Genomic DNA, 25,000 nt, shown 5'->3' on the forward strand with positions numbered 1-25,000 from the left:
TATATATGTGTGTGTGTGTGTGTGTGTGTATGTATATATATATATATATATATATATATATATATATATATATATATATATATATATATATATATATATATATATATATATATATATATATATATATACACACACACACAAAACATTAAAAAATCAATATTAAAAATAATATATATATATGTGTGTGTGTGTGTGTGTATATATATATATATATCTATATATATATATATATATATATATATATATATATATATATATATAGATATCACACACAAAACATAAAAAATCAATATTAAAAATAATATATATATATGTGTGTGTGTGTGTGTGTGTGTGTGTGTGTGTGTGTGTGTGTGTGTATATATATATATATATATATATATATATATATATATATATATATATATATATATATATATATATATATATATATATATATATATATATATATATATACATACACACAAAACATAAAAAATCTATATTAAAAATAATAAGCCCTTTGAGACACTTGTGATTTAGGGCTATATAAATAAACATTGATTGATTGATTGATTGATTGATATATATGTGTGTGTGTGTGTGTGTATATATATATATATATATATATATATATATACTTGTGTGTGTGTGCATGTGGCTTTTAGCCTGCTGGGTGAGATCAGAGTGCGGTGAGGGGGGCGGGGCATGTTGGGGAGTAGAAGGTAGGGGGGGGGGGGGGGTGAGAAGTAGATGGGGAGGGGGAGTGGGAGTGGGGGGGGGGGTAGTACCAGGACTTCCTGCGGGGGTTGCCTGCACGAACGCCGACTGAATGACAACACTGCGCACCAGCTGCGCCCACGCTCACGTGTACGCCCTCGCACGCGTGCGCGCCCCTCGTCATCAGCTGCAGTGCTACAGCAGCATCACGGAGGAGAGAAGGAGGCGGGGACGTCCTCACCTTCGCGTCCATCCGTCCACATCATCAATAAGTCATGTTCGCCATGCGGTGTGTGGTCTGTTCTGATCCTGCACACCACACACCACCCACCCCCTCCACCACACCCCGGCAGCTCTCCAGCATCGCCGCCTCCCACTCCGTCCTCCTTCCCGACACTCTCCCGTGCTGCCCCGGCGGCGGGAATGGGCTTTTATCATGCCTGCAGCCTTTACGGGAATCACATGACGCGGCGGGGCGAGCATCGCCATGGTCGGAAGGCGGACCGAGAACCATCACGCCACGGTCTCAGGCGGCGACTCGTGTGTGCGTTCACGATATTCCCCATAAATGCATTGCGTAACCATGGAAACATATTCTGCAAACAAAATAAACAAGCTTTAGGGTTTGCACGATGCAACGTTGTCACTTTGGCATCTCGCAAAATCCACAAGCACCCACAATAATGTAAATATAACCATTTAGCGCACGCAATGTGATTGATCAAAACTGTATATGTATACATATAGGCAATACAGCAATATCATTTTATAATATATAATATATATATTACATGAAATCACACACAAGTGAACACGCTGCAGGACTGCTTGTATCGCACATGATATCACACACAAATAAACACAATGCATGATTGTTTGTGTCGCACATGATATCACAAACAAGTAAACACACTGCAGGATTGCTTGTATTGCACATGATATCAGACACAGGTAAACACACTGCAGAACTGCTTGTATCGCACATGATATCACACACAAGTAAACACACTGCAGGACTGCTTGTATCACACATGATATCACACACAAGTAAACACAATGCAGGACTGCTTGTATCGCACATGATATCACGCACAAGTAAGCACACTGCAGCATTGCTTGTATCGCACATGATATCACACACAAGTAAACACAATGCAGGACTTTTTGTATCGCACATGATATCACACACAAGTAAACACACTGCATGATTGCTTGTATTGCACATGATATCAGACACAGGTAAACACACTGCAGAACTGCTTGTATCACATATGATATCACATACAAGTAAACACACTCCAGGACTGTTTGTATTGCACGTGATATCAGACACAGGTAAACACACTGCAGAACTGCTTGTATCGCACATGATATCACATACAAGTAAACACACTGCAGGACTGTTTGTATCGCACATGATATCAGACACAGGTAAACACACTGCAGGACTGCTTGTATCGCACATGATGTCACACACAAGTAAACACACTGCCGGACTGCTTGTATCACACATGATATCACACACAAGTAAACACAATGCAGGATTGCTTGTATTGCACATGATATCAGACACAGGTAAACACACTGCAGAACTGCTTGTATCGCACATGATATCACATACAAGTAAACACACTGCAGGACTGCTTGTATCACACATGATATCACACACAAGTAAACACAATGCAGGACTGCTTGTATCGCACATGATATCACGCACAAGTAAACACACTGCAGGACTTTTTGTATCGCACATGATATCACGCACAAGTAAACACACTGCATGATTGCTTGTATTGCACATGATATCAGACACAGGTAAACACACTGCAGAACTGCTTGTATCACATATGATATCACATACAAGTAAACACACTGCAGGACTGTTTGTATCACACATGATATCAGACACAGGTAAACACACTGCAGGACTGCTTGTATCGCACATGATATCACACACAAGTAAACACACTGCAGGACTGCTTGTTTTGCACATGATATCAGACACAGGTAAACACACTGCAGGACTGCTTGCACACACAAGTAAACATGCTGCAAGACTGCTTGTATCGCACATGATATCACACACAGGTGAACACAATGCAGGACTGCTTGTATCGCACGTGATATCACACACAAGTAAACACACTGCAGCGTTGCTTGTATCGCACATGATATCACACACAAGTAAACACACTGCAGGACTGTTTGTATCGCACATGATATCAGACACAGGTAAACACACTGCAGGACTGCTTGTATTGCACATGATATCACACACAAGTAGACACAATGCAGGACTGTTTGTATCGCACATGATATCAGACACAGGTAAACACACTGCAGGACTGCTTGTATCGCACATGATATCACACACAAGTAAACACACTGCAGGACTGCTTGTTTTGCACATGATATCAGACACAGGTAAACACACTGTAGGACTTCTTGTACACACAAGTAAACATGCTGCAAGACTGCTTGTATCGCACATGATATCACACACAGGTGAACACAATGCAGGACTGCTTGTATCGCACATGATATCACACACAAGTAAACACACTGCAGCGTTGCTTGTATCGCACATGATATCACACACAAGTAAACACACTGCAGGACTGTTTGTATCGCACATGATATCAGACACAGGTAAACACACTGCAGGACTGCTTGTATTGCACATGCTATCACACACAAGTAAACACACTGCAGGACTGCTTGTATCGCACATGATATCACACACAAGTAAACACACTGCAGCGTTGCTTGTATCGCACATCATATCACACACAGGTAAACACGTTGCAGAACTGTTTGTTTCGCACATGATATCACACACAAGTAAACACAATGCAGGACTGTTTGTATCGCACATGATATCAGACACAGGTAAACACACTGCAGGACTGCTTGTATCGCACATGATATCACACACAAGTAAACACAATGCAGGACTGCTTGCATCGCACATGATATCACACACAAGTAAACACACTGCAGCGTTGCTTGTACCACACGTGATATCACATACAAGTAAACACACTGCAGGACTGTTTGTATCGCACATGATATCAGAAACAGGTAAACACACTGCAAGACTGCTTGTATCGCACATGATATCACACACAAGTAAACACAATGCAGGACTGCTTGTATCGCACGTGATATCACACACAAGTAAACACACTGCAGCGTTGCTTGTATCGCACATGATATCACACACAAGTAAACACACTGCAGGACTGTTTGTATCGCACATGATATCAGACACAGGTAAACACACTGCAGGACTGCTTGTATTGCACATGATATCACACACAAGTAAACACAATGCAGGACTGCTTGTATCGCACATGATATCACACACAAGTAAACACACTGCAGCGTTGCTTGTATCGCACATCATATCACACACAGGTAAACATGCTGCAGAACTGCTTGTATCGCACATGATATCACACACAAGTAAACACAATGCAGGACTGTTTGTATCGCACATGATATCAGACACAGGTAAACACACTGCAGGACTGCTTGTATCGCACATGATATCACACACAAGTAAACACACTGCATGATTGCTTGTATTGCACATGATATCAGACACAGGTAAACACACTGCAGAACTGCTTGTATCACACATGATATCACATACAAGTAAACACACTGCAGGACTGTTTGTATCGCACATTATATCAGACACAGGTAAACACACTGCAGGACTGCTTGTATCGCACATGATATCACACACAAGTAAACACACTGCAGGACTGCTTGTATCGCACATGATATCACGCACAAGTAAACACACTGCAGGACTGTTTGTATCGCACATGATATCAGACACAGGTAAACACACTGCAGGACTGCTTGTATTGCACATGATATCACACACAAGTAAACACAATGCAGGACTGCTTGTATCGCACATGATATCACACACAAGTAAACACACTGCAGCATTGCTTGTATCGCACATCATATCACACACAGGTAAACACGCTGCAGAACTGCTTGTATCGCACATGATATCACACACAAGTAAACACAATGCAGGACTGTTTGTATCGCACATGATATCAGACACAGGTAAACACACTGCAGGACTGCTTGTATCGCACATGATATCACACACAAGTAAACACACTGCATGATTGCTTGTATTGCACATGATATCAGACACAGGTAAACACACTGCAGAACTGCTTGTATCGCACATGATATCACATACAAGTAAACACACTGCAGGACTGTTTGTATCGCACATGATATCAGACACAGGTAAACACACTGCAGGACTGCTTGTATCGCACACGATATCACACACAAGTAAACACACTGCAGGACTGCTTGTATCGCACATGATATCACACACAAGTAAACACACTGCAGCGTTGCTTGTATCGCACATGATATCACACACAAGTAAACACAATGCAGGACTTTTTGTATCGCACATGATATCACACACAAGTAAACACACTGCATGATTGCTTGTATTGCACATGATATCAGACACAGGTAAACACACTGCAGAACTGCTTGTATCGCACATGATATCACATACAAGTAAACACACTGCAGGACTGTTTGTATCGCACATGATATCAGACACAGGTAAACACACTGCAGGACTGCTTGTATCGCACATGATATCACACACAAGTAAACACACTGCAGGACTGCTTGCATCGCACATGATATCACACACAAGTAAACACACTGCAGCGTTGCTTGTATCACACGTGATATCACACACAAATAAACACACTGCAGGACTGTTTGTATCGCACATGATATCAGAAACAGGTAAACACACTGCAAGACTGCTTGTATCGCACATGATATCACACACAAGTAAACACAATGCAGGACTGCTTGTATCGCACATTATATCACGCACAAGTAAACACACTGCAGCGTTGCTTGTATCGCACATGATATCACACACAAGTAAACACACTGCAGGACTGTTTGTATCGCACATGATATCAGACACAGGTAAACACACTGCAGGACTGCTTGTATTGCACATGATATCACACACAAGTAAACACAATGCAGGACTGCTTGTATCGCACATGATATCACACACAAGTAAACACACTGCAGCGTTGCTTGTATCGCACATGATATCACACACAAGTAAACACAATGCAGGACTTTTTGTATCGCACATGATATCACACACAAGTAAACACACTGCATGATTGCTTGTATCGCACATGATATCACACATTTTACCGGAAAGCAGATATTTATTAGGCTACCCGAGCGCGTCTAAACGTCAGAAAGGAGAGTGGGAGAGAGAGGCAAAGGCCCAAAGTGGGACAGATGGCGGGAGGAAAGCGTCCATGTTTCAGCCTCTCTGAACGGGTCCAGGATGCCCTGCAAAGCCGTCATCTAACCCCATTTTTTCTCTCTTCCCTTTCCTTTCATGATGGCGGATAAAGTCCGAGTGAGCGAGTTCCACCTGTGTGGAGCGGAGACAGCTTGCTGGCAAACATCTTGTTGTTGTCGAGGCTTCAAACAGCAGTCAGATGCTGCAGCCAGACTGGCAGACGGCGGCGGGAAGGGACGAGGGGACTTGAAAAAACTCTCAAACCCGTCCTCAAAATAACAGCAAGTCCTCGAAACAAACAAAAATAAAACTCCCTCAACTTGCCTGCAGATTGAAACTTTTAAAGCGCAATATTGGTCCTCAGGGGGAGGACTTTAAAGTCATGGAGTGGTAACATCCAGTTGAAGGTTTGGACTCTGTTCACACTTGTGGTTAGATACTGTTTAGTCCTGACAAGTTTAGATTCTCTGATTCTGACTACTTTAGATACTCTGGTCCTGACAAGTTTAGATGATCTGGTCCTGACAAGTTTAGATGATCTGGTCCTGACAAGTTTGGATTCTCTAAACCTGACTAGTTTAGATACTCTGGTCCTGACAAATTTAGATACTCTTGTTCTGACAAGGTTAGATAGTCTGGTTCTGACAAGTTTAAATACTCTGGTCCTTACACGTTTAGATAATCTGGTCCTGTCAAGTTCAGATACTCTGGTCCTAAAAAATGTATATACTCTGGTCCTCACAAGGTTAGATACTCTGGCCCTGACAAGTTTAGATATTCTGGTCCTTACAAGTTTAGATACTCTTGTTCTGACAAGGTTAAATATTCTGGTCCTTACAAGTTTAGATACTTTGGTCCTGTCAAGTTCAGATACTCTGGTCCTGTCAAGTTTAGATACTCTGGTCCTCACAAGTTTAGATACTTTGGTCCTGTCAAGTTCAGATACTCTGGTCCTGACAAGTTTATATACTCTGGTCCTCACAAGTTTAGATACTCTGGTCCGTACAAGTTTATATACTCTGGTCCTGACAAGGTTAGATATTCTGGTCCTTACACGTTTAGATACTCTGGTCCTGTCAAGTTCAGATACTCTGGCCCTGACAAGTTTAGATATTCTGGTCCTTACAAGTTTAGATACTCTGGTCCTGTCAAGTTTAGATACTCTGGTCCTCACAAGGTTAGATACTCTGGTCCTGACAAGTTCAGATACTCTGATCGTGACAAGTTTAGATACTCTTGTTCTGACAAGGTTAGATATTCTGGTCCTTACAAGTTTAGATACTTTGGTCCTGTCAAGTTCAGATACTCTGGTCCTGACAAGTTTATATACTCTGGTCCTCACAAGTTTAGATACTCTGGTCCGTACAAGTTTATATACTCTGGTCCTGACAAGGTTAGATATTCTCGTCCTTACACGTTTAGATACTCTGGTCCTGTCAAGTTCAGATACTCTGGCCCTGACAAGTTTAGATATTCTGGTCCTTACAAGTTTAGATACTCTGGTCCTGTCAAGTTTAGATACTCTGGTCCTCACAAGGTTAGATACTCTGGTCCTGACAAGTTCAGATACTCTCATCGTGACAAGTTTAGATACTCTGATCCTGATAAGTTCAGATACTCTGGTCCTGACAATGTTAGATACTCTGGTCCTGTCAAGTTTAGATACTGTGGTCCTCACAAGGTTAGATACTCTGGTCCTGACAAGTTCAGATACTCTGATCGTGACAAGTTTAGATACTCTTGTTCTGACAAGGTTAGATATTCTGGTCCTTACAAGTTTAGATACTTTGGTCCTGTCAAGTTCAGATACTCTGGTCCTGACAAGTTTATATACTCTGGTCCTCACAAGTTTAGATACTCTGGTCCTTACAAGTTTATATACTCTGGTCCTGACAAGGTTAGATATTCTGGTCCTTACACGTTTAGATACTCTGGTCCTGTCAAGTTCAGATACTCTGGCCCTGACAAGTTTAGATATTCTGGTCCTTACAAGATTAGATACTCTGGTCCTGTCAAGTTTAGATACTGTGGTCCTCACAAGGTTAGATACTCTGGTCCTGACAAGTTCAGATACTCTGATCGTGACAAGTTTAGATACTCTGATCCTGATAAGTTCAGATACTCTGGTCCTGACAATGTTAGATACTCTGGTCTTCACAAAGTTAGATACTCTGGTCCTCACAAGTTTATAAACTGTGGTCCTGACAAGTTTAGATACTCTTGTTCTGACAAGGTTAGATAGTCTGGTTCTGAAAAGTGTAGATACTCTGCTTCTGACAAGTTTAGATACTTTGGTCCTTACAAGTTTAGAAACTCTGGTCCTGTCAAAGTCAGATAGTCTGGTCCTGTGAAGTTCAGATACTTTGGTCCTGACAAGTTTAGATACTCTGGTCCTCACAAATTTAGATACTCTGGTCCTGACAAGGTTAGATACTCTAGCCCTGACAAGTTTAGATATTCTTGTCCTTACAAGTTTAGATACTCTGGTCCTGTCAAATTCAGATACTCGGGTCCTGACAAGTTCCGATACTCTGATTGTGACAAGTTTAGCTAATCTGGTCCTGACAAGTTCAGATACTCTGGTCCTGACAAGTTTAGATACTCTGGTCCTCACAAGGTTAGGCACTCGGGTCCTGACAAGTTTAGGTACTCTGGTCCTCACAAGTTTAGATACTCCAGTACTTACAAGGTTAGATACTCTGGTCCTCACAAGTTTAGATACTCCGGCCCTGACAAGGTTAGATACTCTGGTCCTTACAAGTTTAGATACTCTGGTCCTGTCAAGGTTAGATAGTCTGGTCCTTACAAGGTTAGATAATCTGGTCCTGACAAAGTTAGATAGTCTGGTCCTAACAAGTTTAGATACTGTGGTCCTTACAAGGTTAGATGGTCTGGTCCTGGCAAGTTTAGATACTCTTGTTCTGATAAGGTTAGATAGTCTGGTCCTGACAAGGTTAGATAGTCTGGCCCTGGCAAGTTTAGATACTCTTGTTCTGATAAGGTTAGATAGTCTGGTCCTGACAAGGTTTGATAGTCTGGTCCTGACAAAGTTAGATAGTCTGGTCCTAACAAGTTTAGATACTGTGGTCCTTACAAGGTTAGATGGTCTGGTCCTGGCAAGTTTAGATACTCTTGTTCTGATAAGGTTAGATAGTCTGGTCCTGACAAGGTTAGATAGTCTGGTCCTGGCAAGTTTAGATACTCTTGTTCTGATAAGGTTAGATAGTCTGGTCCTGACAAGGTTTGATAGTCTGGTCCTGACAAAGTTAGATAGTCTGGTCCTAACAAGTTTAGATACTGTGGTCCTTACAAGGTTAGATGGTCTGGTCCTGGCAAGTTTAGATACTCTTGTTCTGATAAGGTTAGATAGTCTGGTCCTGACAAGGTTAGATAGTCTGGTCCTGGCAAGTTTAGATACTCTTGTTCTGATAAGGTTAGATAGTCTGGTCCTGACAAGGTTTGATAGTCTGGTCCTGACAAAGTTAGATAGTCTGGTCCTTACAAGTTTAGATACTCTGGTCCTGTTAAAGTGACCATTGAAATTTGATCATTTCCTAACCAATATTCTTCAACACAAATACATCGTTAAAACAACATGCTTTATGATGACGTTTAATCAACGTTGGGTTCTGACGTTGATTTGACCTTTGAATTTTGGTCATTTCCCAACCAACAACGTGGATCCAACGTTAGACATCAACGTTGTCTCAATTTACAAATACAACTATTTTGCAACGTTATTTCAAAGTCAGTTTTAAGGGACGTGTACGTATAATCAACCTTTTGTCAACGTCTTGTGCCTGCTGAGAAACCAGTGCAGGTATCGAACATCACTCGTTTTGGTGTCGGATCGTTGCAGCCACCGAACTTTTTAAAAAAGTCATTGTCGAGTTGTTGATTGATTGAAGGATTTATTAGAAGTTTGCGTAGGAAAGAGTTTCACTGGTTCAAGGTCAACTAAAAGGACATTATACAAGAAAGCCTTTTATTGTAAGTCTTAACATTTAAAAACGTACAGATAGAACACTTTGGAAAGTAGCATTTCAAAAGACAATTAATAAAAATAAAAATAAACACAAAAAGGACATTTTCAGCATAAAAACAAACCCATCAGTCCTAAAACCACACTCGTATGCCAGGTTGGGTCACAAATCAAATCAAATTAAGCTTTATTTACAAAGCGCTTTTCATACTTAAAAGAAATGCAACGCAAAGTGCTTTACAAAGTTAAAAACAATACCCCGGTGACCCATTTCCCCCATTATCACATACGTACGCACGGACACAGATACCAAACACACAAACACACACACACAACATACACACGTATACAACTATATGGACCAATGGTTGCGTGGCTGAGTACAGAGGAGACGTGTGAGTAAACACTATCACATCTGCACCAGGAGGTCATCAGACCATGGCCACCAGGACGCTGACACAAAGGCGCCCCCACGAGCACGGCCGATAACCCCTGAGGCAGATGGCTCATTTGAGGAACGTTGGAGAATAAAAATAATACAACTTGTAAAATAGTAAGAACCATGAGTCGTAGGCGCCGATCTACATTTCTGCCAGTGGGTGCTCGGTGTGTGTGTATTAAATAAATGAATAAAAATAAACGTTTAGCGAGGTTAATATCCCATATGATTTGTGGCTTTATTCATTTGTAAAACGGACCAAACTCGCCACAAAATTAACTCCCACAAGATTGATTTTTCGAAAATTATTTTAAAGATTGAAAGTTGCCATCAACTGTAGGTGCTCGGGCCCCAAAACACCCACGGGATCGGCGCCTAGGCCATGAGTAGATATAAACAATAAAATACAAGTAAGACAGATGAAGATTTATAAAAAATAATAACAATAATGGGGTGGCATAGCTCGGTTGGTAGAGTGGCCGTGCTAGCAACTTGAGGGTTCCAGGTTCGATTCCCGCTTCCGCCATCCTAGTCCCTGCCGTTGTGTCCTTGGGCAAGACACTTTACCCACATGCTCCCAGTGCCACCCACACTGGTTTAGATGTAACTTAGATATTGGGTTTCATTATGTAAAGCGCTTTGAGTCACTAGAGAAAAGCGCTGTATAAATTTAATTCACACACACACTAATTCACACAAATAATTACAAAAAAATATATATATATACTGTATATATATATATATATATATAAAAAAATAAATATATATATATATATATATATATATATATATATATATATATATATATATATATATATATATATATATATATATATATATATATATATATATATATATATATATATATATAAATGGGTTATACTTGTATAGCGCTTTACTACCTTCAAAGTACTCAAAGTGCTTTGACACTATTTCCACATTCACCCATTCACACACCCATTCCTACACTGATATATATATATATATATATATATATATATATATATATATATATATATATATATATATATATATATATATATATATATATATATATATATATATATATATATATACATACATACATATACATATACATATATATACATATACATATATAAAGTATATTTATATACAGGTATATGTATACATATGTGTATATATATATATATACATATACATATACATATATATACATATACATATATAAAGTATATTTATATACAGGTATATGTATATATATGTGTATATATATATATATATATATATATATATATATATATATATATATATATATATATATATATATATATATATATACATATATATATATATACACATATACATTATATACATATATAATGTATATTTATATATATATGTATATATATGTGTATATATATATATATATATATATATATATATATATATATATATATATATATATATATATATATATATATATATATATATATATATATATATATATATATATATATATATATATGGTACAGGGGTTCCGGTTCGGTTCGGAGGTGTACTGAACGAGTTTCCACACGGACATAATAAGTAGCGTAACGTACGTTGTGTAAACAGTGCACACTGAGGCACAACACACGGCATGCTAGCAGCTAGCGGGCTAGGATAGACTGACCATACGTCCTCTTTTCACCGGACATGTCCTCTTTTGCGGAGCTGTCAGGGCGGAGTTTCTTAAATGCCTCAAATGTCCGGCATTTTGAGTTAGGATTGCGTGTATTTTCAATGTACGTTCAGGGTTAAGAAGGGGTTGAAAACAAAACAAATTGTGGGTGCAGCAGCATTGGTGAGGGAGGGGCAGAGAGAGAGAGAGAGAGAGAGAAAGAGTTATGATAAACGTGCATGCGTTGCCAGGCTCTGCTTTTTATCCATAGATTTATCAGATTTAATTTTTTTATTATCTAGAGCAGGGGTGTCAAAAGTGTGCCCCGGAGGCCATTTGCGGCCCACAGCTAATGTTTTAAAGACCCACGGCACATTCTAAAAATACTATTAAAATAAACAAAAATATAACATAAGTGAAATAAAGGTTAAATGTAATTTAGAAAAAGTTGCAATGTTGAGTTATAAAACTAATCAAAACATAATATTGAATCAAAATAAATGTTATTATGAATTATTGACCTATCCAAGGTTCCGATTACTTCACATCAAATATTCCACTAAGAAAAATATTTTTGGTGGAAGATTTTGCAAATTTGGTAAATAAATAACTAGAGATGTCCGATAATGGCTTTTTTGCCGATATCCGATATTCCGACATTGTCTAACTCTTAATTACCGATTCCAATATCAACCGATACCGATATATATACAGTCGTGGAATTAACACATTATTGTGCCTAATGTTGTTGTGATGCCCCACTGGATGCATTAAACAATGTAACAAGGTTTTCCCAAATAAATCAACTCAAGTTATGGAAAAAAATGCCAACATGGCACTGCCATATTTATTATTGAAGTCACAAAGTGCATTATTTTTTTTAACATGCCTCAAAACAGCAACTTGGAATTTGGGACATGCCCTCCCTGAGAGAGCATGAGGAGGTTGAGGTGGGCGGAGTTCGGGGGGGTGCATATTGTAGCGTCCCGGAAGAGTTAGTGCTGCAAGGGGTTCTGGGTATTTGTTCTGTTGTGTTTATGTTGTGTTACGGTGCGGATGTTCTCCCGAAATGTGTTTGTCATTCTTGTTTGGTGTGGGTTCACAGTGTGGCGCATATTTGTAACAGTGTTAAAGTTGTTTATACGGTCACCCTCAGTGTGACCTGTATGGCTGTTGACCAAGTATGCATTGCATTCACTTGTGTGTGTGAAAAGCCGTAGATATTATGTGACTGGGCCGGCACGCAAAGGCAGTGCCTTTAAGGTTTATTGGTGCTCTGTACTTCTCCCTACGTCCGTGTACACAGCGGCGTTTTAAAAAGTCATACATTTTACTTTTTGAAACCGATACCAATAATTTCCGATATCACATTTTAAAGCGTTTATCGGCCGATAATATCGGCAGTCTGTTATTATCGGACATCCCTAAAAACAACTCAAAAATTTATATTTTGTTGTTTTCTTACTGTACCGAAAATGAACCGAACCGTGATCTGTAAACCGAGGTATGTACCGAACCGAAATTTTTGTGTACCGTCAGGGCCGGCCCATGGCATAGGCCGTATAGGAAAATGCTAAGGGCGCCGTCCATCAGGGGGCGCCACGCCAGTGCCACAAATGTTGGAGAAAAAAAAAAAAAAAAAAAAGTTGGTACTATTATTTCTAAATACAAAAAATAATCCCACGTTAAATAAAATGCAAAGTAAAGCCTATTTAATCGAAATATAATTTGTTATAACATTACTCCCCCCCCCAAACCCCCCTCCCCCGCACAGTGCGCCCCCTCCCTTCCCGTATCATGACTCTTTGGACGTCACCACATCAAAAAATCAACACAAGATGTCAAAACGGCCAAAACTGTCAGGTGCTCAGGGAAGAAAAAAGAGAAAAAAAGAGGAGAAACGAGAAAAAGACAGAGGTAGCAGGTAGGTAACGTTAGCCTACATTCAATTATTTGTCTGTTACAGAATGTGATAGTAACCTGGCTTTTTAGCATTAAGCTAATGTTACATGATTCGGCAATTGCCAATCAATAAATAGCTAGTTCTGTTTTAACGTGGGGTTAATATTGTGGAGGGGGTTAAATTATTATGGAAAATAATAATGTAACGTTAGGTAATTACAGTACTCCCTGGTGCACAGTAATTTGTAAGTCATTCTAGTTAATGCAATATTAAAAAGCACACATCGAGAACTCTGTAGGATCCCCTTTTTTTGTAATATAGTTGTTAAAGTCATACTGGTTTGATATCTTGTTTTGTGCAGTGCTTTTTAATTTATTTCATGCAACGTGTTGACACGTTTTATTTTGTGCTTATGTATGTAAAAAATATTGTATTTCATATGTTCATTTTTTATTTTTGTATTCATTTATTTATTCATATTTTTTTTAAAAATCTTGTTAACTATCCTGATTGTTAATTTGCTTTCTTTAAGTTAAAAAAAAAAAAAAGGTCAAAGACAAAGCTATTCGGTTTCTTGTGAGTATATACACTTCACTGCCGATGGGGGGGGGGGGGGGGGGGGGGGGGGGCGCCACCTAAAATTTTGCCTAGGGCGCCAAATTGGTTAGGGCCAGGCCTGTGTACCGTTACACCCCTAATATATATATATATATATATATATATATATATATATATATATATATATATATATATATATATACAGTAAATAAATAAATATAATTAAATACAATCTTGCATAACTAATAGTATAAAAAGTAAAATACAAATGACTTCAATAAAATAATTAATATCAGGTAAAAGCCAAATCAAAAAGGTGGGTCTTAAGCCGTTGTTTTTCTGTCTGGGGAGGGGGGGGGGGGGGGGGGGGGGATTGGGGAGGCGCCGTACGTGCGTGCGTCGTGCGCTGCCAGGTTTGTCCACGAACCCGCGCGCGGCGCTCGGTTCTCATCACGTCGATCAGACGCGGAGTGTGCGCGCCTGCAACACGACGACCCGCGGCGAGTGCGCGCCAGCAGAGCCCCGGAGAAGGCGCTTTGATCTCCGGCGCACCCTCGCTCCAAAGCACGCAGCCCCGGCGGACCTCGGCGGGGGTTCGAGGCAGGGAAAGAAGAAGAAGAAATTGAAGAAAAATAAAAAAAATAAATAAAATAAAAAACCCAAGCAGATTGAAGCAGGAAGGAGAGAGAGAGGAGCCTCCTCATGCTGGGCGGGGACTGTGCACCTTTTGGCGGGCAGATGATGAAGATGAAGCCCTGCAGCGGTTCCTGATGATGCCGCCTCCTCGGGTGCTCTCCTCCGGACCTTGGATTCTGCTCTTCCCCAGTCTGGATTATAGATGACTTCTGTGGACATTCTTGGCGGCTTCCATCGGCGCGGCGGAGGAGGACGAGGAGGAGGAGGAGGAGGAGGAGGAGGAGGAAGAGGAGGAGGTGAAGACATTTAATTGATTGACACTCTTGTGTTTTCGTAGCCAAGTGCCGCGCAATCACGCCCAAAATCAGCCAGCGCCGCCTTGGTGAGGAGGGAGCGGAAGGGGAGGAGGCGGAGGAGGAAGAGGAGGGGGGGGGGTAAGGGGTGAGGGGGTGGGGGTGGGGGGGTGGGGGGGATGCCGCACCGTCCATCATCAAATATCAACAAATGTCACCAGGATTTTGGGGAAGCCCCCCTCGCTGGGCGCTCCTAACGCGGGTGGCGCATCGACGCTGGGCGAGCGCGGCCGCCTCCGACATTGCGCATCCATGAATTATTAAAGATTCCTCTCTTATCTTTTTTTTTTGCTATTTTTGGGTCCGGTGGAGTATAGGGGTGGTAGTGGGGAGGGGGGGTCTAACGGGTCTCGGCGCGGGGCGGGGGGGGTGTGGGGGGGGAAGCCAACTGCGGATGCTGTCAGGATGCGGTAGGCTGCTGAGGAGGCGGAGGAGGAGAGAGGGGGGGGGAAGGGGGGGCACAACGCAGTCTCCATCTCGCAACGCAGCGTCTTCAAATGGAGTTCTGTCTTTGCGGGGACCGGGCGCAGAATCGCGTCGAGTCCGCCCGCCCTCGCCCGGCGGAGGGATCTTCCCGCCGCTGAGGACCTAGCGGGGAGCGTCTCGGACGGGAGGAGCGCCGCTGACGGGGAGGGGGCTCGTGGAGGTGTCACTTTGAGCTGCCCACCTCCCCCTTGCCCCGGCTCCTTCCTAACCTCTGGCGTTTGGTGTGTGCAGAATGGCGCGCTTTGGAGACGAGCTGCCCAACAGGTATGGAGGCGGCGGCGGCGGAGCAGGTGGTGGCGGCGGCGCCGGTGGACAGGGGGGCGCCGGCCGCGGAGGCAGCCGCCAAGGGGGCCCCCCGGGAACGCAGCGGGTGTACAAGCAGTCCATGGCCCAGAGGGCCCGGACCATGGCCCTGTACAACCCCATCCCCGTGCGGCAGAGCTGCCTGACCGTCAACCGCTCGCTCTTCCTCTTCAGCGAGGACAACCTGGTGAGGAAGTACGCCAAGAAGATCACCGAATGGCCATATCCTTTCCCCTCCAAAAAAAAAAAAAAAAAGGCCAAAGTTGTGTTGCTATGGTGACGTGTTGTTGTTGCCGCTGAGATTGAGGGTGGTGTGTGTGTGTGTGTGTGTGTGTGTGTGTGTGTGTGTGTTTACTCCTAAACACCTTGGGCAGAGTTGACCATGTTGGAATGAAAGATGCTGATGATAGTATGGTTGCCATGACGCCAGCATGCAGCATCCATGTTGTCGTTGCCAAGCAGGACCAGTGGTTGTCATTTATTTACTATCCGCCCCCCCCAGGGGATAGAACTTGTTTAACGCCCCCCCTTAAAGTTAATATTTTCTTTTTTTATATGTATGTGGGGCAGAGGGGTTAGTGCGTCTGCCTCACAATACGAAGGTCCTGAGTAGTCGTGAGTTCAATCCCGGCCTCGGGATCTTTCTGTGTGGAGTTTGCATGTTCTCCCCGTGACTGCGTGGGTTCCCTCCGGTATACTCCGGCTTCCTCCCACCTCCAAAGACATGCACCCGGGGATAGGTTGATTGGCAACACTAAAATTGGCCCTAGTGTGTGAATGTTGTGTGGCTATCTGTGTTGGCCCTGCGATGAGATGGCGACTTGTCCAGGGTGTACACCGCCTTCCGCCCGATTGTAGCTGAGATAGGCTCCAGCGCCCCCCCGCGACCCCGAAGGGAATAAGCGGTAGAAAATGGATGGATGGATGGATATATGTATGTGTCGAGGTAGTTCTTGACTAACACTAAAGATTGCAATAATGCCTCTCACGCCCCCTTTACCCCCGAAACCTATCGGGCCCCCTGAGCACTACATTGGGGCGGCATGGCGTAGTGGGTAGAGCAACCGTGCCAGAAACCTGAGGGTTACAGGTTCGCTCCCCGCCTCTTACCATCCAAAAATTGCTGCCATTGTGTCCTTGGGCGGGACACTTCACCCTTGCCCCCGGTGCCACTCACACCGGTGAATTGAATGATGAATGATAGGTGGTGGTCGGACGGGCCGTTGGCGCAAATTGCAGCCACGCTTCCGTCAGTCTACCCCAGGGCAGCTGTGGCTATGAAAGTAGCTTACCACCATCAGGTGTGAATAATTGATGGGTTCTACATGTAAAGCGACTTTGGGTACTTAGAAAAGCGCTATATAAATCCCACGTATTATTATTATTATTACATTAAACAGGCTGTTTGGATATGCATGAAATCACGTACATTTATGAAAGAATCTAGTAAAATTAAAGCTGCAAGCAGCGATGGACGGGACCGACTTTGAGGGCTCATAAAATCCAAACCGGAGCAGCAATTAAAACTCTTTCATCAACTTTTAATCAGAAGGGTTCAATCTCTCTCCTGTGCTAATTTGAAGCCGACACGACAAACGCGCTCAGAGGAGATATTGTTTGAAAAAAGGTGACTGTTTTTACCCAACTTTTGTTTTGAAGGGGAATTGCAAACTTCCTGTTGATTTTTTGGGGGGGGTTGTCTAAGTGAGACTTACACAGAGGTTTTTGTTTCATGTCTCTACGACATTCCTACTGGGAGTTACAGGCAGTATTGTCTGTGTTTTATTCCTAGGGGGCGCTAGAGTGCAATTTTGAGTTTCGGGGTTTGGTGTTTGGATTAGATCGCAATTTTCGCCAGTCCTGATGTGTGTGTCCAATTTGGTGAGTTTTGAAGCATGTTAAGGGGGTCAAATTACAGCTCAAAGAGGCGGCGGAATAATAATAAAACGCTAGAAATACAATAGGGTCCTCTGTCCCAAAGTTACATCGGCCCCTAATTATGTAAAGTCACGTAAAATCACATAGAATCACATAAAAGCAAATAAACTTGCATAAAATCATGTACATTTCCCAAATAATTATGTAAAATGACCCAAAATCTCGGTAAAATTAGGTCAAATCACGTAAAATAACATTTGAAAAATAGCGTAAAATCACGTATATTTATCTTAAATCAAGTAAAATTATGTAAATTCACTTAAAATCACATAGAATCACATTAAAGCAAATAAACTTGCATAAAATCATGTAAATTTCCCAAATAACTATGTAAAATAACCAAAATCTCGTAAAATTAGGTCAAATCACGTAAAATCACATTCGAAAAATAACATAAAATCACGTACATTTACCTAAAATGAAGTAAAATTATGTAAAGTCACGTAAAATCACATAGAATCACATAAAAGCAAATAAACTTGCATAAAATCATGTAAATTTCCCAAATAACTATGTAAAATAACCCAAAATCTCGTAAAATTAGGTCAAATCACGTAAAATCACATTCGAAAAATAACATAAAATCACGTACATTTACCTAAAATGAAGTAAAATTATGTAAAGTCACGTAAAATCACATAGAATCACATAAAAGCAAATAAACTTGCATAAAATCGTGTAAGTTTCCCAAATACTTATGTAAAATGACCCAAAATCTCGTAAAATTAGGTCAAATCACGTAAAATCACATTTGAAAAATAGCGTAAAATCACATACATTTACTTAAAATCAAGTAAAATTATGTAAAGTCACGTGAAATCACATAGAATCACATAAAAGCAAATAAACTTGCATAAAATCATGTACATTTCCCAAATAATTATGTAAAATGACCCAAAATCTCGTAAAATTAGGTCAAATCACGTAAAATCACATTTGAAAAATAACTTAAAATCACGTACATTTACCTAAGATCAAGTAAAATTATGTCAAATCACGTAAAATCACATTTGAAAAATAACTTAAAATCACGTACATTTACCTAAGATCAAGTAAAATTATGTAAAGTCACGTAAAATCACATAGAATCACATAAAAGCAAATAAACTTGCATAAAATCATGTAAATGTACAAATAATTATGTAAAATGACCTATCACGTAAAATTTGGTCAAATCGCATTTGAAAAATAATGGAAAATCACGTAAAATCACATACATTTACCTAAAATCTAGTACAATTATTTAGTCACGTAAAATCACATAGAATCACATAACATCAAATAAACTTGCATAAAATCATGTAAATGTACAAATAAGTATGTAAAATGACCTATCACGTAAAATTTAGTCAAATCGCATTTGAAAAATAACGGAAAATCACGTAAAGTCACGTACATTTACGTAAAATCTAGTACAATTATGTAGTCACGTAAAATCACATAAACTCAAATAAACTTGCATAAAATCATGTAAATGTACAAATAATTATGTAAAATTACTTGAAATCATGTAAAATTAGGCAAAATCACGTCAAATCACATTTGTAAAGTAACGTAAAAACACGAAAAATCACGTAAATCTACGTAAAATCAAGTAGATTATAGAAATTATTAAAAGTAATGTAAAATCATGTAAAATCACATAAATATGCGTAAAATCACAAACAAGTACGTACATTTGCGTGAAATCAGGTCAAAATAAGGAAAAAGTCACATAAAGCAGCTTCTGCATATTTTCATGGATAAATGTTTAGATATTATTTAACATCCTTGTTATTGACTCATGATGGTGCTTCACCGAGTTAGCTAGCTACACGCTTTGTCATATTTTTGATGATTTATTAAGTGATGTCCATCTCTGGCTATAAGCTAATGCTAGCGAGTAAGGCCGGATGTTTTGGTCGGATCTTGCGGGGTTCACTGTGACATTCACCACGCCAACTAGTGGTAGGGAGGCTGGAACCCCAATTCTTGCCTGGTACCTAAAGCATAACCATTATCCCAATGAATAAAAACTAGAATTTCCAGGAGGAATTGCGTGTGAATGCTCGATGTGCGCAACCTGCCGAACTGCCGAGTGGAAGTGAAATGCTTGAATGTCCAGGGTGAGTGGAGTGTATGGATGTTGGAACGCTTCAAATCGGTTGAGAAATGTGGGATATGGAGAGTTGTGTATATTGCCCATTCATTTTCAATGTGGTGAATTTGTGGTAATTCCAGGGAAACATGCTGGCTTGAATTTCCAGGGTGAGTGGAGTGTGTGGATGTTGGAACGTTTCAAATCGGATGAGAAATGTGGGATATGCAGTCAATTATATAATGCCCATTTGTTGTCAATGGGGAGAAATTCCTGGAAAACCGGGAATTTTGGGAAAGGGAAAACATGTTTTGCCATTGAGATCTCTGAAGAGTAGTGTGTGTGCGGATGGTTGAAAGGTCGGAATCGGGTAAAAAGTGGGAATAGGGTAAAAAGTGGTGCAACATTTTGGAGAATTTTGGGCATTGTAGAACTTTGAATATGTCCATGTGTTTGAATGGGAATCCTGGAAATTTGGGAATTTCGGGAAAACCAGTAATTTAAAGAAAATAGTGATATTAGCACAATTGTCATAGATTATATGAATGGTTTGGCGTTGGAATTTTTCAAATTGATTGAAAAATGTTGACGTAGTAACAGTTTGAATTGGGAGTTGGTGTTTCGGAATTCCTGGAATTTCAGCAAAACCGGGAATTTGTGCTAAAAAAAAAAGGGGGTAGAGTTTGTTGTCCCAACTGAGAGGAATATTTTGAAGGAGGAATGGTTGGAATTGGTTGAAACATGTGCACTGTGAAAACTTTCCAGGAAAAGGTGAAAATATGGCTCAGGACAACTGGAAACTCTGGTAATTCCTGGAATGTTTTTGAACTTGGAAGCGGTAGTTTGATTGTCCAAGGTGAGCGGAGTGTGTGGATGTTGGAACTGTTCGAATCGGGTGAGAAATGTGGGAATTGTGCAAGTTCGAAAAATTACCCATTCATCGGAGCTAGCTTCAGACCCGGAATGCTAACGGGAATAATGCTAACAACACAGATACGTAAATGAAAATGATTTTCACACACTTTTTATCTCTTTTGTGACACAATGTGTGTGTGTGTGTGTGTGTGTGTGTGTGTGTGTGTGTGTGTGTGTGTGTGTGTGCACGTGCTGATGACACGTCCCTTTGCTTGTAAAAAGCTGGCGCAGACTTGAGCGGGATGAAACGGGAGATGATGCCGATGAGGATGGTGCTGGTTGCCATGACAGCAGCGGTCACACTCGTGATGATGCCAGCTTGCTTTTTTTTCAATGCCGCATTTAGCTTCAACTGGTGTGTGTGTGTGTGTGTGTGTGTGTGTGTGTGTGTGTGTGTGTGTGTGTGTGTGTGTGTGTGTGTGTGTGTGTGTGTGTGTGTGTGTGTGTGTGTGTGTGTGTGTGTGTGTGTGTGTGTGTGTGGGGGAAGTCAACTTGAAGTGTTTGCCAGTGGACATTCCTAAGCTGCTTCCATTACTCATCATGCTCTGCTGCGTGGAAGTTAAACCACCTAAAATTGCATAAAATCAGGTAAAATTATGTAAAATCAGGTAAAATTATAAAATAATCACATAGACTAATCATGAGCAATTACGTGAAAATCACGTAAAATTACATACAGTTACATAAAATGTCGTAAATCTACATAAAATCACGTAATGTCACAAAAAAAATTTAAAATTACGTAATTCACATAAAATGAGGTCGAATCACATAAAATAAGGTCAAATTACGTCAAATCACATAAATATCCGTAAAATTGCATAAAATCACGTAAAATCACGTAAAATGATAAAATATTCACACAGACTAATCATGAACAATTACGTGAAAATCACGTAAAATTACATATAGTTACATAAAATGTCGTAAAATTACATAAAATCACGTAATGTCACGTAAAATATGTAAAACTACGTAAATGTACGTAAGATTAAGTCAAATCACGTAAAATCATTAAATTATGCAAAACCCCATTAAATTATGTAAAATCTCACAAAATGACGTGGAATCACGTAAAATAAGGTCAAATCACATAAAATCACGTAAAATTATGCAAAATCACATAAAATTATGTAAAATCACATAAAATTATAAAATAATCACATAGACTAATCATGAACAGTTACGTGAAAATCACGTAAAATTACATACAGTTACATAAAATGTCGTAAAATTACATAAAATCACGTAATGTCACAAAAAAAATGTAAAATTACGTAATTCACATAAAATGAGGTCGAATCACATAAAATAAGGTAAAATTACGTCAAATCACATAAATATCCGTAAAATTGCATAAAATCACGTAAAAGGACGTAAAATTATAAAATAATCACACAGACTAATCGTGAACAATTACGTGAAAATCACGTAAAATTACATATAGTTACAAAAAATGTCGTAAAATTACATAAAATCACGTAATGTCGCGTAAAATATGTACAATTACGTAAATGTACGTAAGATTAAGTCAAATCACGTAAAATCATTCAATTATGCAAAACCCCATTAAATTATGTAAAATCTCACAAAATGACATGGAATCACGTAAAATAAGGTCAAATCACGTAAAATCCCAAAATCACGTAAAATTACGCAAAATCACATAAAATTACGTAAAATCACATAAAATTATAAAATAATCACATAGACTAATCATGAACAGTTACGTGAAAATCACGTAAAATTACATACAGTTACATAAAATGCCGTAAAATTACATAAAATCACGTAATGTCACAAAAAAATTGTAAAATTACGTAATTCACGTAAAATGAGGTCGAATCACGTGAAATAAGGTCAAATCACATAAATACCCGTAAAATTGCATAAAATCACGTAAAATCACGTAAAATTATACAATAATCTCATAGACTAATCATGAACAATTACGTGAAAATCACGTAAAGTTACATAAAAATACATAAAATCACGTAATATGACCAAAAATATGTAAAATTACGTACATGTATGTAAGATTAAGTCAAATCACATAAAATCATTAAATAACACAAAACCACGTAAAATTATGTAAAATCTCAAATTATGAGGTCGAATCCCGTAAAATAAGGTCAAATCACGTAAAATCACATAAATATCTGTAAAATTGCATAAAATCACGTAAAATTATGTAAAATCACATAAAATTATAAAATAATCACAGACTAATCATGAGCAATTAGGTGAAAATCACGTAAAATTACATACGGTTACATAAAATGTCATACAATTACATAAAATCACGTAATGTCACAAAAATCATGTAAAATTACGTAAATATACGTAAGATTAGGTCGAATCACGTAAAAGCATTAAATTAGGCAAAATCACGTAAAATTTTGTAAAATCTCACAAAATGAGGTCGACTCACGTAAAATAATGTAAAATCACATAAATATCACTTAAATTGCATAAAATCACGTAAAATTGCATAAAATCACGTAAAATAATGTAAAATCACATACAATTATAAAATAATCACAGACTAATCATGAACAATTACGTGAGAATCACGTAAAATTACATATAGTTACATAAAATGTCGTAAAATTACATAAAATCACGTAATGTCACCAAAAATATGTAAATTTACATAAATGTACGTAAGATTAGGTCAAATCACGTGAAATCATTAAATTACGCAAAATCACGTAAAATGATGTCAAATCTCACAAAATGAGGTAAAATCACATACAATCAAATACAATCACGTACATTTTTATAAAGCCACGTAAAATTACACACAGTTACACTAAATCACGTAAAATTACATAAAATCACCTAAAGTCACCAAAAATATGTGAAATTACGTACATTTCTTTAAGATGAGGTCAAATCACGTAAAATCATTAAATTACGCAAAATCACGTAAAATTATGTAAAATCTCACGAAATTACGTAAAATCACATACAATCAAATACAATCACGTACAATTACATAAAACCACGTAAAATGACACACAGTTACATAAAATCACGTAAAATGACATAAAATCACAAAAGATATGTAAAATTGCCATAATTTCCGTGAAATGACGTAAAATAATGTAAAATCACATAAAATTACGTAAAATCACGTAAAATGACATACAGTTACATAAAATGTCATAAAATTGACATAAAATCACGTTAAGTCACAAACAATATGTAAAATTAGGTAAAGTCACATAAAATGCTTACATTACGCAAAATGACGTGCAATTATCCAAAATCTCACAAAATGACGTAAAATCACACAAAATGACGTAAAATCACATACAATCACATAAAATCACATAAAATCACGTAAAATTACATAAAATCATATGTAAAATTGCCTAAATTCCCGTAAAATTAGGTAAAATAATGTACAATCACATAAAATCACATAAAATGATGTACACTACAATATTGTTCCTGCTCGCTCCTAGTAGCCTAGAGCCTTGCATGTTATAGAAGAAATTGTGTGCTCGTCGCAGGACGTTTAGATGTTGACTCGCTGTCCGGCTTTGCACAGCACGCTGCAGGACTGCTTGTAGCGCACGTGACAACACACATTTTACATGCAAGCCGATATCTTTTTTGTTGTTGTTGTTGTTGTTATTTTGTATTTGGGTTAATAGTGTCAATGTTTGAACTTTTTGCTCTTTTAAAAAAAAATGTTGCTGTTGTTTTTTTGTAATTTTTAC

General features: G+C 39.1%; 1 protein-coding gene across 5 annotated transcripts in view; it reads left to right on the forward strand.

Moving 5' to 3' along the window:
• Positions 1-25,000, forward strand: part of cacna1ab (calcium channel, voltage-dependent, P/Q type, alpha 1A subunit, b) — a 302,834-nt gene that overhangs the window by 34,002 nt on the left and 243,832 nt on the right. For all 5 annotated transcript variants that reach the window (XM_062026422.1, XM_062026423.1, XM_062026425.1 and 2 more), the window contains exon 3: positions 16,271-16,563. In XM_062026422.1, the coding sequence (XP_061882406.1) occupies positions 16,271-16,563 (293 nt within the window). The remainder of the gene's footprint in view (positions 1-16,270; positions 16,564-25,000) is intronic.

Source organism: Entelurus aequoreus, linkage group LG18 (genome assembly GCF_033978785.1).
Source record: "Entelurus aequoreus isolate RoL-2023_Sb linkage group LG18, RoL_Eaeq_v1.1, whole genome shotgun sequence".
Taxonomy (NCBI): domain Eukaryota; kingdom Metazoa; phylum Chordata; class Actinopteri; order Syngnathiformes; family Syngnathidae; genus Entelurus; species Entelurus aequoreus.